The 14,864-nt window shown below is 55.9% G+C and overlaps 1 protein-coding gene across 1 annotated transcript in view; it reads left to right on the plus strand.

Annotated features, from left to right (window-relative positions):
* HPCAL1 (hippocalcin like 1) overlaps window positions 1-14,864 on the plus strand; it is a 104,135-nt gene that overhangs the window by 86,105 nt on the left and 3,166 nt on the right. Inside the window, exon 3 of the mRNA XM_011365139.2 lies at window positions 14,453-14,845. Within this exon, the coding sequence (XP_011363441.1) occupies window positions 14,468-14,845 (378 nt within the window). The 5' untranslated portion in view covers window positions 14,453-14,467. The remainder of the gene's footprint in view (window positions 1-14,452; window positions 14,846-14,864) is intronic.

Raw genomic sequence — 14,864 nt, forward strand, 5'->3', positions numbered from 1 at the left:
GGAGGGATAAATCGGGCTCTGTGAGCATCACCTGCATGCACATAGCCCGGATGGAGGCCTGCAGATTGGCACAGATGCACGGGGGAGGCGCCTGGCCAGACGGGGTCCTGCTGAGGCTGGCAGCCAGGTGTCACGATGCTGGAGCAGGTGGAGAGTTCCATAGTGGGTGGAGGAGGTGGTCAGCAGTGCCTCTTCCCATCCTGAGGCCCCCTGGGTATTTCACTGCACACACAGCAAATACCCAATAACCCCAAACACACCTCCCCACCACCAAGAGATGAGGAACCCTGAGCATCAGATGGTACTGCTGGTACCTGAGCATCCTTGGCCATGGACTCCTGGGTCAGGTGATGGTCCATGGGAGGAACCCCTGCTCTCTGCCCACCCTGCCCCCGGGCACTGGAGCGGAGGCAGCTGTGTGCTCAGGCTGTGGGTCCCTGTCTCCACAGAGCAATCACACATTCGTGGACTCAGCAAATAGTTACTGATCACACACTCTGTGCCAGGAAGTTTCCAGGCTGGGGGCTGCCAAAGGAGAATACGCCAGAACAAAGCCCGGCCCCGGGACCTTGCATCTGAGTTTGGGGAAGAGCCAGTGAAAGTAGGAAAGGGGGCTGATGCACGCGTGCTGGGGCTTCAGGGTTGGATCGAGGGCTCAGGGAAGACCTCACGGAGGGGAGGAAACGATTTTATATCCAAAGAGCTGCCAGTGCATAGGGCTGGCGGCAGAGTGTGCCCGAGGTGACAAGGAGCAGCAAGCAGGTCATTGTCACCGGGGGGCGGCGGGGGAGGATGAGCAAGTGGGGCATGGAGGTGGGCCAGACAGGGGGATTACACCTGCTAACCCATCAGGGAAGTAGGTGATAGGAGCAGCTCAGTGCACCTCCTAAGTCCTTTGAATGGTGACCCGTCCTCACACATTTCTAAGATAATTGTTGCTTATAGAGAAGTTTAGCCACAGTCCTTTCAGAAGATGTTAGATTAATAGGTGCATGGGGATTTGCGGTTCTGCAGGAGAGCATGACCAGCTAACCTCTCCGCTGGGTGTCGGGCTGGCGGCCCGCCCCCCCCAAAAACGTTGGCTAGTCTGCAGTTCCCACAGGGCTGTCCACCTTGCCTTCTCGAAGTGCCCTGCTAAGTGGAAGCCGCAGGGCACCAGGAAAGGGGAATCCTTCCTAGCTTGTGAGCTGAGGGTTATTTTTAGAGTGACTTGGGGTGACTTTGCAATATCGCTTCCTGTGGGCGTCCCTGTCGACACTCAACCACAGGGGCAGATCCTGCATGACGAGCAGTTTGGGCGAACACGTGCGTGCGCACACACACACTCACACACACAGTGGGCATGCACGACTCAACCGGGCAGTCTCATCCGCTGTGGGGTCGATGGGGGGGGGGGGGGGGGAGACCATTGTCCTGGCCTGTGCGCAGGGCAAGGAGCCACGGCCCTCTGGTGTTTCTGAGCTTCTGCTCCAGGGGAGTTTCCGCATAAGCTGCTGTGTGGGTCCCAGTGAGTGAGACCCAGCCTGGGCTCACCGCCTGGCTGGGGAGATGAAAGGCGGAGGGAGGAGGAAGGGCGCCTTCACTGCCAGTGAGCCCTTGCTCAGTGCCCAGTGGGGTGAGGGCGGGCAGAGGGAGGCTCCACGATGAATGAATGAATGATCGGGCCATGTCCCTGAGATCTCACTGCTTGTTGGTGCCTGGGTTGGGGCCCCTGAGCCAGGTCTGAGCCCGTTCGATCTCTCTGCCTCCATGTCGCCAGCCCCTTGGGGCGAGCCCACACCGATCCTTCCCATTTCCCAAAGCGTCCAGCAGGGTCCCGGGCACACGGCCCAGGTTTCTGGGACAGCCCAGCTTCCACACTTTCTGCCCTGTTGACCGCTTGAATACTCTTGGACTTGTCGAATCCCATGTGCGAATGTTCAGCCCGGGTATTCTCACTGTGAACATGCTCAGCAAATGAGCGCTTGCTCTGTGGGCTGCCTGGGACCTCGGGGGTTCTCCAGGACACCGGCTCTCTCCGAAGTTAGACACCCTCTGGGCCAGGAAGTCTCTGATGGGAAATGTAGAGACCCGGGGAGGGGGCCGAGGGAGGTGGGCGCTCGAGGGCACACTGGACAGTGCTCCAGGGGCCACAGGTCTGGGCCTGTGAGGAGTTGGGGTCGTCTGGAGGGGGCCCCACTGGCCAGGCCTTCCCTCTCTCCCTCCCTCCCTCCCTGACCTCCTTCCTGTCATCAAACCTTGTCCTTCCTGCCTTTCAGGCAACGATCTAATTGGTTATGGGATTATTCCTACCTACACCCTGGGCTAATGGAACGCAGCTCTGTGTCAGGAAGGGACCTGGGCCCCAGCCTGGAAGCTGGAGCCTGTCGGTTTCTCTTGAAATGCCGCCTTCCTGTGTTCCCCCTTCTGCCAGCCGGCACCCCAGCACGGTGCCTGGCTCCCAGCAGGAACTAACTCGGTGTAGGGAAGCGGGAATTGATGCCTTGCTTTCCCGAGGAGACTGGAAGCCCTTCGAGGGCACCTTACACGTCTGTGTATCCCCATCACTCGGCGCTGTGATCTGTACTTAGTAGGTGCTCAGTTATTGCATGTCGATCGACACTTTCTGTGTGTGAGTTTGTGGCTTGGCCCCAGTTCTCCCTGCAGAATCTATGGCGTCTGGTGGTGTGATTTTTAAAAATGACAAAAGGCAGCTTTTATGAGCTGTCTTCACTGCTGATTATAAACACACTCTAACAGCAAGTGAAGACTGCAGCAGCCGAGGCCACCGAGGGGCAGCTGGCATGTGACCATCCGTGCGCCTGGCATGTCAGCTCGGCTGATGCCATTTTGATTGAGAATGACTTATTGTTTTTATTTCTTCCCAAAGACATTAAACATGAATCAAATAGCATACGAGATGATTCACTGGAAGTTTTCTTCCAAGCGTAAAAAAACAACAAAAAATTTTTTTGGGATCGACGTGCTGAGCATAAACAATGCCAGACAGGGGTTTGGTGCCAGCCCTCCCTCCAGGCGCTCCGCGGTGGCAGTCCCTCACGGAGGGGACTCGCCCTGTGACGGAGCCCATTGTCAGCGTACACAGAACCTAGGGGGCCATGCGTGCCTTGAAAACAGCTGCTAAGTCTAATGTTTATAATAACATTCTTACAGTTTCTATCCAAGATATCTTAGAATGTGGCCAAACCTCATTCATTTGGGGCACATGAATTCGAAATTTGGAAATGGTTCATTCGGGGCCCATGAATTGAAAATTTAGTCATCGCACAAGCAGGAGCCTGGCGGGTGTTTAGCTCTCTAACCGTCTCCTGGGAAAGGAGCTAAGCGTGTGGTGCTGCCAGCCGAGGTCCTGGGGAGAGGGACGGGCACACGCCAGCTACGTGCACAGACGCCTCCGCTGCTGCAGAAGCCTCCGCCAGGACAGACTCGAAGGCACATTGTAGGGTGTGACATGCCTCGAGGCCGCATTGTCCAAAGTCACATCTTACAGATGAGGAACGTAAAGCGACGAGGGAGGCACGTGCTGACCCAGGGTCGCCTGGGCCTCCGACCCTGTTCCGAAGGTGGAGTGACAGATGTGCAAACCGCCCCCACCACAAGCCCCCACGCAGCTCCCTCCCGGTGCCGTGCCCAGTCCTTCCCCTTTACCTGCAAAAGAATCCAGAGGCACCGTATCGAGTATTTTTGACAAAGACTTTATGAACTCGTGCTGTCCAGTCGAGTGATCAGTCTGAGTTCCTGGGGTGCTGGCGTCTGTCTTCTTTCCCCTGGCTGCCTGCTCCTCACACGTCGGTCAGCGTCTCCCCTGGTTCCACACGGATCCGGTCTGCTCCGTACTGCCATTCGGTTAGTTCTGCTACTGCACCTCGGAGGTGTCTGGGGAGGCGACAAGCTCAGAGCTGCGTAGCAAGGACGAGGCACTCGCTGGTGGTGGTCTCCCCAGAAACCTGAACCTAGGGGCCGCTGGAGCCGAGATGCCCTCTGGGGCTCCCTGCACCCCTAGGATGATATCCAGAGGCTGGCCCTGCCCAGCTCCCCAGCCGCGTCCCCCGAGCCAGCCCTGGTTTCCCGACACGCCGCGGACTCCTGCAGCGCCGCGTTGCCCCTTCTCCGCTGGGCGAGCAGGAAGTTCAGGGATCCCGTGCCGGCCGCGCTGCACCTCCGGCCCGCCGGCCTGGCTCCGTTTGACACTGATCAGGCTCACAGAGCATCCCCGACATTCCTTTTGTTAGAAAAGCTGTGATAAAACCTCTGCGTATTTGTCTGATGCTTTCAATCAAAGCCCTTCCACACGCTTCATGTTCCTCTGTCCTCATGGCTCCGTGCAGAGTCGGCAGGGAGAGACCGTTCTTCCCCTGTGGCGGTCAAGGAAACTGAGGCCCCCCGAGAAGTTAGAGACAGCCAAGACCGTAAGGCGGGCGCGGGGTGCTCGAGGAGCCCTGGGCGGGCCATCGACTGCGTGCCCGCTGCCCAGCGTGAGTGCCTTACGCACACAGCCACCATCCCCACCGCATCCCCAAAGCTGGCGTTTGGTCCTGTTTTACAAAAGAGCAAAGAGAGGCTTGCTCTGGAGCTTCGGCACTGGGGGCTGCTTGACTCCAGGCCCTGCCCAGCACCTCAATAGCTGCCCGTCCGTCCGTGTGTCTCCTCCAGGGTGTGCTGGGCACTGGCCTGCAGTCTCAGCTTCCACCTGCTGGGGAGGACTCTGGCTCACATCCGGGCCAGGAGCATCAGAGAGGAGCCAGACCCACTCCACCGGCCAGAACTTTCCCACAGCCCTGACTAGTGCCTGAGTCATTCTGTGCCCAGTGCAAATAGCCAGGAGGAAGTGCCTCCAAGATGTGGGGGCGCTGGCATCCCCCATCTCCACTCGTGATGACACGGCCAAGCCTGTGGGGCGGGGGACTGACTCTGCCCCTCTAGTCTGACCAAACGGGGGGCCAGGTCTTTGGAGGGGCTGGCGAGGGGTGTCTGAAACCTCAGACCAGCTTCTGCCATCAGTCTGATGTTTGTTTCAACTCTGGAGTTTCAACGTCCAATCAAACAGCGATGGGGTCCCTGGGTCCTGACTAGTCCGTTCATTCTGAGTGTTTTCGTGGGGCTTGGGGTCTGCTGGGGCGGCGAGCTGGGGGGAGCTGCGAGGGATCACAAGCCCCCGCCTTCCAGTCCTCTCCCGGTTTACCGCCTCCTCTGCAATCAGCACTGCACTCGCATTCTTCACAAGCCTGCTGGATGCTACGTCCCAGCCTCTGTGGCCTGGCCGGGTGCTCGCCTGGCCTCCTCCCCTTGTCCCACCTGGAGAACTCCTGGAACCTTTGAGCCCAGCTCAGACCTCACCTGTCAAACCTCTCGACCATCGCATGGGGGTGAGGGGACAGGCCGGCTCCTCTCTGGCTCTCTGGCCCTTATGAGGGAGCCTTATGATGTGCATCACCCCCATCTCGGGGTGGGGTGGGCGGTGGGAGGACCGTGGGCATCTGGGAACAGTCTGTGTGTCTTGTTCATCCAGATGTTCCCACAGCCAGCACGGGTGAGCCTCAGACACATTTGCATGCACAAGGGGACACACGCAGACTTCACTCTCCACTCCAGCCTGGAGTTTGGGGATCTATCACCATAAGCCCCGAATTCACCTTCGAAGCAAAGCACAAATGCTTGGGTGGGCAAAAGCAGCCCGGGCTCTGTGCCCAGGATCCACAGCTGTGTTCCCACCCTCTGGCCCACCCTGCGCCTCGCGGGGCATCCAGCACCTTCTGCAGAAACATGGAACTCACGTGTGGATTCCAGCTTTATGGCGAGTCACGTGGCCTTGTTTTCGTCTCGCCTGGAATCCTTTTCCCGGTCCGTCGGCAGATTCTGTCCTGGAGAGGATCCTTCTCTCCGGCATTTCCTCTTCCTCTTCCCTCCTCGTTCTTCTGCCAGAGGCTCCTTGAGGTCCATGCCACTCACCTACCTTTCTCCACTGGGGAAGCTCGTCCCCAGCAGACTCATGTGGCAGTGACGTTGTCTCTAGGATGAGACAGCACCACTTCCCCGGCTGGGGACCCTGTTCCCTGGGGAGGGAGGAAATGGCATCGGTTTAGTGAATGGAACTCAAGTCTGACACGCCCCAGGCCCTCTGCTCTGCGGCGGCTCTTCCTGTGCTGGTCAGCGGAGGTTTCCAGAATGCCCAGTCTGCGTTACGGAATGTCCTGTCTTGGAGCGTCAGACCTGAGCAAGCGAGCACTTTGCCATCCTAATGCCTTGATGTTCCTTCCCATGTCCCTAGTGCTGGGAGAGCCACCAATGTCAGAGCAAGAGGGGCCTGGAAGAAACCCGTCGGTCACTCATCTGTTCCTGCATCCGGGCACTGTGCAAGGCCCTGGGAACACACAGCCACTGTTTCGCATGTATTCTCTGAGTCCTGGCTGTGCCAGGCCCAGCTGTGGGCACAGCGGGGATGCAGACAGTCAGCAAATGCGTCGACATAGTGCCACGCGGTGGGAGACGCTGGGGAGAGGGGCGGGGTGAGGGACCAGGGTGTGAGGCAGATGCTATTTGGGATGGTTCCTCAGAGGAGGCGCCCCCAGTAAGACTCACAGAGACCTGCCCGTTGAGGGCTGTGCCCTGCCAGTCCCGAGGGGCAGGAGGAGCAGGCCCGGTGGAGGGAACTGTGAATGCCAAGGCCTCGAGGCCAGAACATGCTTAGCGGGTCCTCCTACTGGCATGGGTGAGAGACTCTGTCCTCACGGAGCCCACCTTTGAATAAGGGGAAGACACCAATAAAACGAGGCAATAGAAGTTGAGTCAGAATAGAAATAGGTAAAAAAAAGAAAAAAAATGCCGTGGGAATGCAAAGGGAAGAACAGTTGTAGGGAGACCGGGAAATGCACACCCGAGGAGGTGGCATTTCAGTCGGGCTTTTGCTGAGTGAGTAAGAGTTTGCTGGGCGGCCGAGGCCAGCAGTCACATGGATGGATCGGTGTTTTCAGAGGTACCGGGTATGAGGGGAAAGTCGCCCACAGAGTTAGCTGTTTCTTCAAGGGAAAGAACATTCTCTTGCGGATTTTTCTTTGCTTTTCTCTATCTCTTCCTTTCCTCCAGCCTCCTTTAGGGCACTTCGATCTCAGGATGGTGGGAAGGGAGGACGGCTCAAGATGGGGAGGGGATGTCGGTGCCTCGTATCCCTCCCTCCCTCCATCCTTTCCTTTAAGCTTTAGGGAGTCATGGGGATTTTAAGATTCTGGGGAAGGGCACAGAAGTCAGGAGCGTTTTCAGTTGGGTTTCTCAATCACAAGTCATTGGCCTGGAGCCCATCTCGCTGGTAAAACTGTGATGCAGCAGGTTTTCAGGAAGCCATCTGGAAATGGGCTCCCAGAGGTCAGCGGGCTGAATTTGATGCAGGCACAGCCGGTAGCTGTGCGCTCCAAATGTGTTAGTGACCTTCTTCCTAGGCTCACTCAGAGGCTTGCCTGCCAGTTAGGGACAGGGAGGAACACTCCTTTTCTGCAGCCCCGACCCCTCTGCCTTCCACCTCACCTGGGATCAGACCTGATCGCAGCTGCTGGTCTCTGGCAAAGTTCTTGAAGCTCCTAGAGATAGAACTTGTGGGACTCGCACATAATTGTGAAATGCAAACAGCATTATCTTTACCTCAAGGGCACCAAGGAGTGAAAGAACCTCCTCTCCCAGGGTTACAGTTAGCATTGGGCCTGTAAACTGGGTGCTAATGAACTTGGAGGGTCCCTGTTTGGTGGCTCCAGATCCATAGTGTCCCAAGGATTTTTTTTTTTATCCAGGGCTGACCAACCACTAGAAATACAACACCACACATGTGTATAGTTTTAACCGGCGGCTCTTCCTGTGCTGGTCAGCGGAGGTTTCCAGAATGCCCAGTCTGCGTTACGGAATGTCCTGTCTTGGAGCGTCAGACCTGAGCAAGCGAGCACTTTGCCATCCTAATGCCTTGATATTCCTTCCCATGTCCCTAGTGCTGGGAGAGCCACCAATGTCAGAGCAAGAGGGGCCTGGAAGAAACCCGTTGGTCACTCATCTGTTCCTGCATCTGGGCACTGTGCAAGGCCCTGGGAACACACAGCCACTGTTTCGCATGTATTCTCTGAGTCCTGGCTGTGCCAGGCCCAGCTGTGGGCACAGCGGGGATGCAGACAGTCAGCAAATGCGTCGACATAGTGCCACGCGGTGGGAGACGCTGGGGAGAGGGGCGGGGTGAGGGACCAGGGTGTGAGGCAGATGCTATTTGGGATGGTTCCTCAGAGGAGGCGCCCCCAGTAAGACTCACAGAGACCTGCCCGTTGAGGGCTGTGCCCCGCCGGTCCCGAGGGGCAGGAGGAGCAGGCCCGGTGGAGGGAACTGTGAATGCCAAGGCCTCGAGGCCAGAACATGCTTAGCGGGTTCTCCTACTGGCATGGGTGAGAGACTCTCTGTCCTCACGGAGCCCACCTTTGAATAAGGGGAAGACACCAATAAAACGAGGCACTAGAAGTTGAGTCAGAATAGAAATAGGTAAAAAAAGAAAAAAAGTGCCGTGGGAATGCAAAGGGAAGAGTTGAGGGGAGACCGGGAAATGCACACCTGAGGAGGTGACATTTCAGTCGGGCTTTTGCTGAGTGAGTAAGAGTTTGCTGGGCGGCCGAGGCCAGCAGTCACATGGATGGATCGGTGTTTTCAGAGGTACCGGGTATGAGGGGAAAGTCGCCCACAGAGTTAGCTGTTTCTTCAAGGGAAAGAACATTCTCTTGCGGATTTTTCTTTGCTTTTCTCTATCTCTTCCTTTCCTCCAGCCTCCTTTAGGGCACTTCGATCTCAGGATGGTGGGAAGGGAGGACGGCTCAAGATGGGGAGGGGATGTCGGTGCCTCGTATCCCTCCCTCCCTCCATCCTTTCCTTTAAGCTTTAGGGAGTCATGGGGATTTTAAGATTCTGGGGAAGGGCACAGAAGTCAGGAGCGTTTTCAGTTGGGTTTCTCAATCACAAGTCACTGGCCTGGAGCCCATCTCGCTGGTAAAACTGTGATGCAGCAGGTTTTCAGGAAGCCATCTGGAAATGGGCTCCCAGAGGTCAGCGGGCTGAATTTGATGCAGGCACAGCCGGTAGCTGTGCGCTCCAAATGTGTTAGTGACCTTCTTCCTAGGCTCACTCAGAGGCTTGCCTGCCAGTTAGAGACAGGGAGGAACACTCCTTTTCTGCGGCCCCGACCCCTCTGCCTTCCACCTCACCTGGGATCAGACCTGATTGCAGCTGCTGGTCTCTGGCAAAGTTCTTGAAGCTCCTGGAGATAGAACTTGTGGGACTCGCACATAACTGTGAAATGCAAACACCATTATCTTTACCTCAAGGGCACCAAGGAGTGAAAGAACCTCCTCTCCCAGCTGGGTTACAGTTAGCATTGGGCCTGTAAACTGGGTGCTGATGAACTTGGAGGGTCCCTGTTTGGTGGCTCCAGATCCATAGTGTCCCAAGGATTTTTTTTTTTTATCCAGGGCTGACCAACCACTAGAAATACAACACCACACACATGTGTAGTTTTAACTTTTCTAGTAGCCACATTTCAAAAAGCAAACAGAAACGATGAGAGTAATGTTACCAACATGATTGATTTAACCCACTATATCTCAAATGGTATCATTTATCACTTCACATGTAATCAGGATAGGAAAATTACTGAGATGTTTTACATTATTTTTTCTGCATTAAGCTGTCAAAATCCAATGTGTATTTTACTCTTAGGGCACACAAATGAATTCAGACCGGCCACATTTTAAGTGCTCAATAGCTACATGTGACTGGGGGTTACTCTATCGGACAAATCTAGTTAATAGATGGAGAAACAGGGACCCGCAGGTTGGAAGAGGCGTGGCAGGGGGCGGGGACAGGAAGCCAGGAGGCGGGGCTTCCTCAGGTCTTGGGGGAGCCTGCCGGACTGCGCCCTCTAGCGTCCGCCAAGGCGCGCTACAACTTGAGCCTCCCCAGGCGGCTGCTTCTTGAGCTAGGTCCTGGCAGCTGTCACCCATTCCCCTGGGACAGGACTGCCCCCCGCTCCTCGGGGCAGCTGCACTAGAAGCCAAGGCTGCCTACTTGCCCTCGCCTGCTTACTTGGAGGAGTGGAGGACACAAACGCATCAGCCCTTCTTCCCCTAGGACAAGGCTCAGCCCCCAGAGGAGCATTTGGCGTTAGGGCACCAGGAGGGGACGCTGGGTCTGGTACTGCACGAAAAACAGCACAGACCGCCCCTTCTGACCCCGCTGCCCTGTTCTACCCCCTACAGAACAAGCATTCATCTCAAACGAGCCCTCTGGTCCCTTGAAGTTCAAATTCATGGCAGACGGCCCTCCAGCCTCATCCTGAGCTTTGGTGTTCGGTAGCGAGTTGGTCCCCGCCCCCCCATCATCTTCCCTCCAAGTGTTTCCAAGTCTGCTCAGCCCCGCAGGCTTTGGAGGTCTGAGTTGATGAGCGTTTTAGAGCAATGGGATGAAATGTGGCCCCATGCCATCAGCCAGCGTTGAGCCGTGATTAAGGGGACATTCGAGCACTTGGTTCCCAGGAGCCTCGCCGAGCAGCTGATAGAACTATGCCATTAAAAAGGCTTTAATTTGCAGGCAATACTGACTTTGGGTTAAATATCTTCGTAGGGCTCCCCGGCTACATGTGTTTATGTATTTTTAAAAAACACAATTTAGCACATTCAGAACAATAACAGCATAACCGAGAACCAGAAAGAGATGGATATAAGTGCTACATTAACTCCCTCCCCCATTTTTCCATTACTGTGAATTAATGTCGTCTTTGATGCTCTCAGAAGATTATTACTTGTCTGATCCAAGCCCTGCTTGGCGATGAAGCTTTTTAAGCCAAGCGAGAGATGCCTCTGACCTTGAATCAGTCCCCCTCCCCTGGCACACCCATTCTGCACTCCATCTTTGACTGGAGATGAAAGTGAGATTTTCTGGTAATTGAAGGCTGCGGTGTTTGCCTAACGACCAGGGCCAGGAGGCCATTTCTTTTGGGAAACAGGAGTGGCAGCTTTGTCTTTGCAGAAATGTTTGCTCTTTGTCCGCCACCTCCCAGCCAGCCAGTCATCAATAAAGTTTGTTCATTGTCTTAATTAATAACAGAGGGGTCACCGTGCATGCAGCACCCCACCTGTTCCCGTTCCTGGTGAGGCCTCCCTCTTCGGGCCGAGAGCCTCCAGGAGAAAGCAAAAGTGAGGTTCTTCTTCTGAACTATTTCTTCTGAGCTTTCGGCAAGCACACGCAGGCCGGCCCAGCGAGAGATGGGAGTATGCGTGGGGCTGTGCCTGGCGTTTGTGGGCTGCACCTACTGGCTCCATGGCAGTCACAGTGCGAAGGCCATCTTGTGAGACCTTCCTGGCAAACGAGTTTAATGGCGAGGGAGCAGAGATGGAGACCAGCTGGGGGTACCTTGGTGGCCTCCACACTGCCCACGGACTCATCGTGCACCATCCTTAAGAGGACTGAGAAAATGGGCACGTGAGGATGCCTGGCTGAGAAAGACTGTGAGGTCTGTGCCCTCCACGGCTTCCGAGGCCTCCCCTGGGTGCTCTGTGGCCAGCACGCTGGCACTTTCCATCAGCCAGAGTGCAGTCCTTGCCCACCAGGCTGCGAGGGACTCTGAGAAATGTAGTCTGGCCCTGTGCCCAGAAGGAAAAGGAAGCAGGGTGAGAGGAACAAGGCTCTGTTTCTTACCCATACTGTCAGACCATTCCTCCCGCATCCCTTTCCAGCTTGTCTGCTCTCACTTTCCAGGGCCCTGGGGATCCCCACTCCCTGACCCTTCTGGAATATCCCGTGGCACCCGTCGGCATGCTTCTCCTCCCCGTCTCCTGTGCAGGCCCTGAGGTTTGACTGCCCTCTGCCCTGCTCTGTCGTTTGCCGGCCTTCCACTGGAGTGCATTGGCTTGGGGTCATAGACATGACCTCAGAGACGTCGAGGTCACAAAGTCACACGCGTGGCCTTTATTTTCTGTTTCTTGTTCTTGTTGTTGGGTGAGGGGTGGGGTTCTGCCATCACGGTGTCCCTATATTCTTCTGCCACACGATTATGCTGATGGACTCGGGATGTTATGACGAGCAGGTCCTGGTGTCAGACTTGTTTCTGTCAGCAGAACCCTTTCTTCAAATGAGACTGGATGCAGAAATAGATCAAAGGGTTGCCACTCTGGCCAGTGCTCGGCCAGAGACGAGAGTCCTTCCTTCTGCCCTTTCCCCATCCCACAGGCCCCCAAAGCCCTCAGGAAGGACCCCCCAAGGGTACCCCCCAAAGAGGGTCACCCAGCCTCTATGCCAGCTTTGCCGAAAACCTCTCTGCTTCCAAAGTTAGCAAAACCTAAAAGCAGGTGCGTGTATGTGTGCGTGTGTGTGCGCGTGCGCGTGCACGTGCTCTGTGCCAGGCCTTGGGAGACGCAGGAAGTGCCGTGAGGCGGGATTGTGCAGTCACCTGTGTCTGCCTCCTGGGACACACGTGGGAGGGAGCTCGGAAGGCACGAAGCTTCCCCCAAGGCAGACCACGGCACACTCCACACTCTACCTCTTACCTTCTTATGGGCGCGTTGGCCGTACTCCTCACTCACCCTAATCTGGTACCTTCCTTTCCAAAAACATTTGTTATTTCAGACAGAGGAGGTGTTAGGAGCTCGGCACTTCAGTGAGATCTGGAAGCACAGATATCACAGCTGCCTCCTGGCGCAAACTGCTAGCGTCGTTCTGAGCGGCAGTTTGCTTTTCGGCGAGGTGGGTGGATGCTGGAAAGACCGTCTCTGAGCTCCGGGAGTCTTCGAACTCCACAGCAGATGGATTATTTCCATGAGGAAAGTGCGAGAATGCTGATCCAGGGAAGTGAAGTACCATCGACTAGCGCAGGCGGCCTAGCGAAGGCAGTGCTCACGACCACGTTGCCTCCCCCGGACCAGCCTCCCCCTCTTGCTGCCCACGGCAAGACATGGGACGGGTGGCCAGAGACACCTGGCCCAAGGGCTGGCTTCTTCACTCACTGCGCCCTCGCCGGGAAACGGACGGGCAAGTCAGGTGGAGATTTGCCGGTTTCCACTTTTCAGGAGCAACCTGCAGGTGAAGCAGAAGGAGACCGTAAACCCTGACGATGTGGAAGTAACGATTCCCACGGCAGAGCCTGACGGGGACGGAGGTGGGGAGGGGACGAGCTTGGTCTCACAGGCAAGCGAGAGGTTCCGCGTCAAGTTGCTAGATCCAGAGAGAGAGAGATTTGGCTATTTTTGCTTTGGTGTATCTATTTTTTGAATAGAAAATACAGAATTCGACATTTTAAAATTGCAAAAGATTTACCGTAACAACTTCCCATTCGATTCATCGATGAGCTATCTTTCTCTAGCCAATGTTGTCATTTCCTAATAAGTCCTTCCAGACACACACACACACACACATGCACACACACACACACACTGTTTTCTTTTTTTCCGCAAATGGAAGCTGGGTCGTTTATTACAAAGATGCAGGAAGTGGCAGGGCTCACGTTATTTGCACAGGTCAAGGTGAATGCGTGTTTGTAATTTTGAAAGAAATTGCCTAACTGCTATACTCAGAGGTTAGAAAAAAAAAAAACAAAAGAGAATAAAAAAAAGTCAACAAGAAGAAAAAAAACAACGCGGAGGAAAAAAAGAAAAAACCCGGGGGGGAGGAAGAAAGAAGGGCAGGGAGAGTCGGTGGGCTGCATTCGTCTTTCGTGATGAGGATTTGGCATCTGCCGTTTCATAAATGTGGAAGTGGTTCGAAGTGGTCACCTCTGGGACTAGGACGGGAACACTTTCTTATTGTCTAGTCTCCTACATGCTTCAGAAAGTCAGGGGACAGGTGCAGTAATGTCTGGTAGTGACATCTCCCCAGGGCCGGCCCGACACCCAGGCCTGTGGAAACCGCACCCCACAGGTGCCTGATGCTTTACTGCTCACATCCGGGACACCATGTACTGCCTGCTGCTAATTCTGGGTCCACCCACTCTACCTGTTCTAAGGACAAAGGCAGACCCAAGTGCCCGAAAGAGGAAGGAACTGCTCAGCGCGCAGGGTGTGGGGTGCAGTCGGTGTGGCAACTCTGCCTGGAGCCGGAGAGGGTGACGGGACTGAGGAGCAGTCCCCAGATCTGTACGCTTTCCCAGTGGGCATCCCATCGGTTTTAAATGCATATATTTTTTTCACATTTCCTCATTCTCAAAGTCCAAATGCGTCCTGCAGTGCATGGGCGGAGCATCTCCGCCTTCCTAGGGGTGAGTAGACCAGAGGCCCGCCTTCCGCAGGGGGTCCTGGTCCTGCCGACGACTGTACACAGGGACAGCCTTATGGGGGCCTCTGCGGCCCTGGGTGCAGGGCACGCAGGGGACATTTCTCGGCCTGCTCAGTGGCTGCAGGTGGAGGCGGGGGGCGCCCCTGCGTCCGCAGCTGACCCCGTCCTCTGCCCGCAGGTGTAGCCGGCGGCCATGGGCAAGCAGAACAGCAAGCTGCGGCCCGAGGTGCTGCAGGACCTGCGTGAGAACACGGAGTTCACGGATCACGAGCTGCAGGAGTGGTACAAGGGCTTCCTCAAGGACTGCCCCACCGGCCACCTGACCGTGGACGAGTTCAAGAAGATCTACGCCAACTTCTTCCCCTACGGCGACGCCTCCAAGTTCGCGGAGCACGTCTTCCGCACCTTCGACACCAACGGCGACGGCACCATCGACTTCCGGGAGTTCATCATCGCGCTCAGCGTCACCTCCCGCGGCAAACTGGAGCAGAAGCTCAAGTGGGCCTTCAGCATGTACGACCTGGACGGCAACGGCTACATCAGCCGCAGCGAGATGCTGGAGATCGTGCAGGTACCCGCGGCCCCCGGGG

Source organism: Pteropus vampyrus, unplaced genomic scaffold (genome assembly GCF_000151845.1).
Source record: "Pteropus vampyrus isolate Shadow unplaced genomic scaffold, Pvam_2.0 Scaffold105, whole genome shotgun sequence".
Lineage (NCBI taxonomy): Eukaryota > Metazoa > Chordata > Mammalia > Chiroptera > Pteropodidae > Pteropus > Pteropus vampyrus.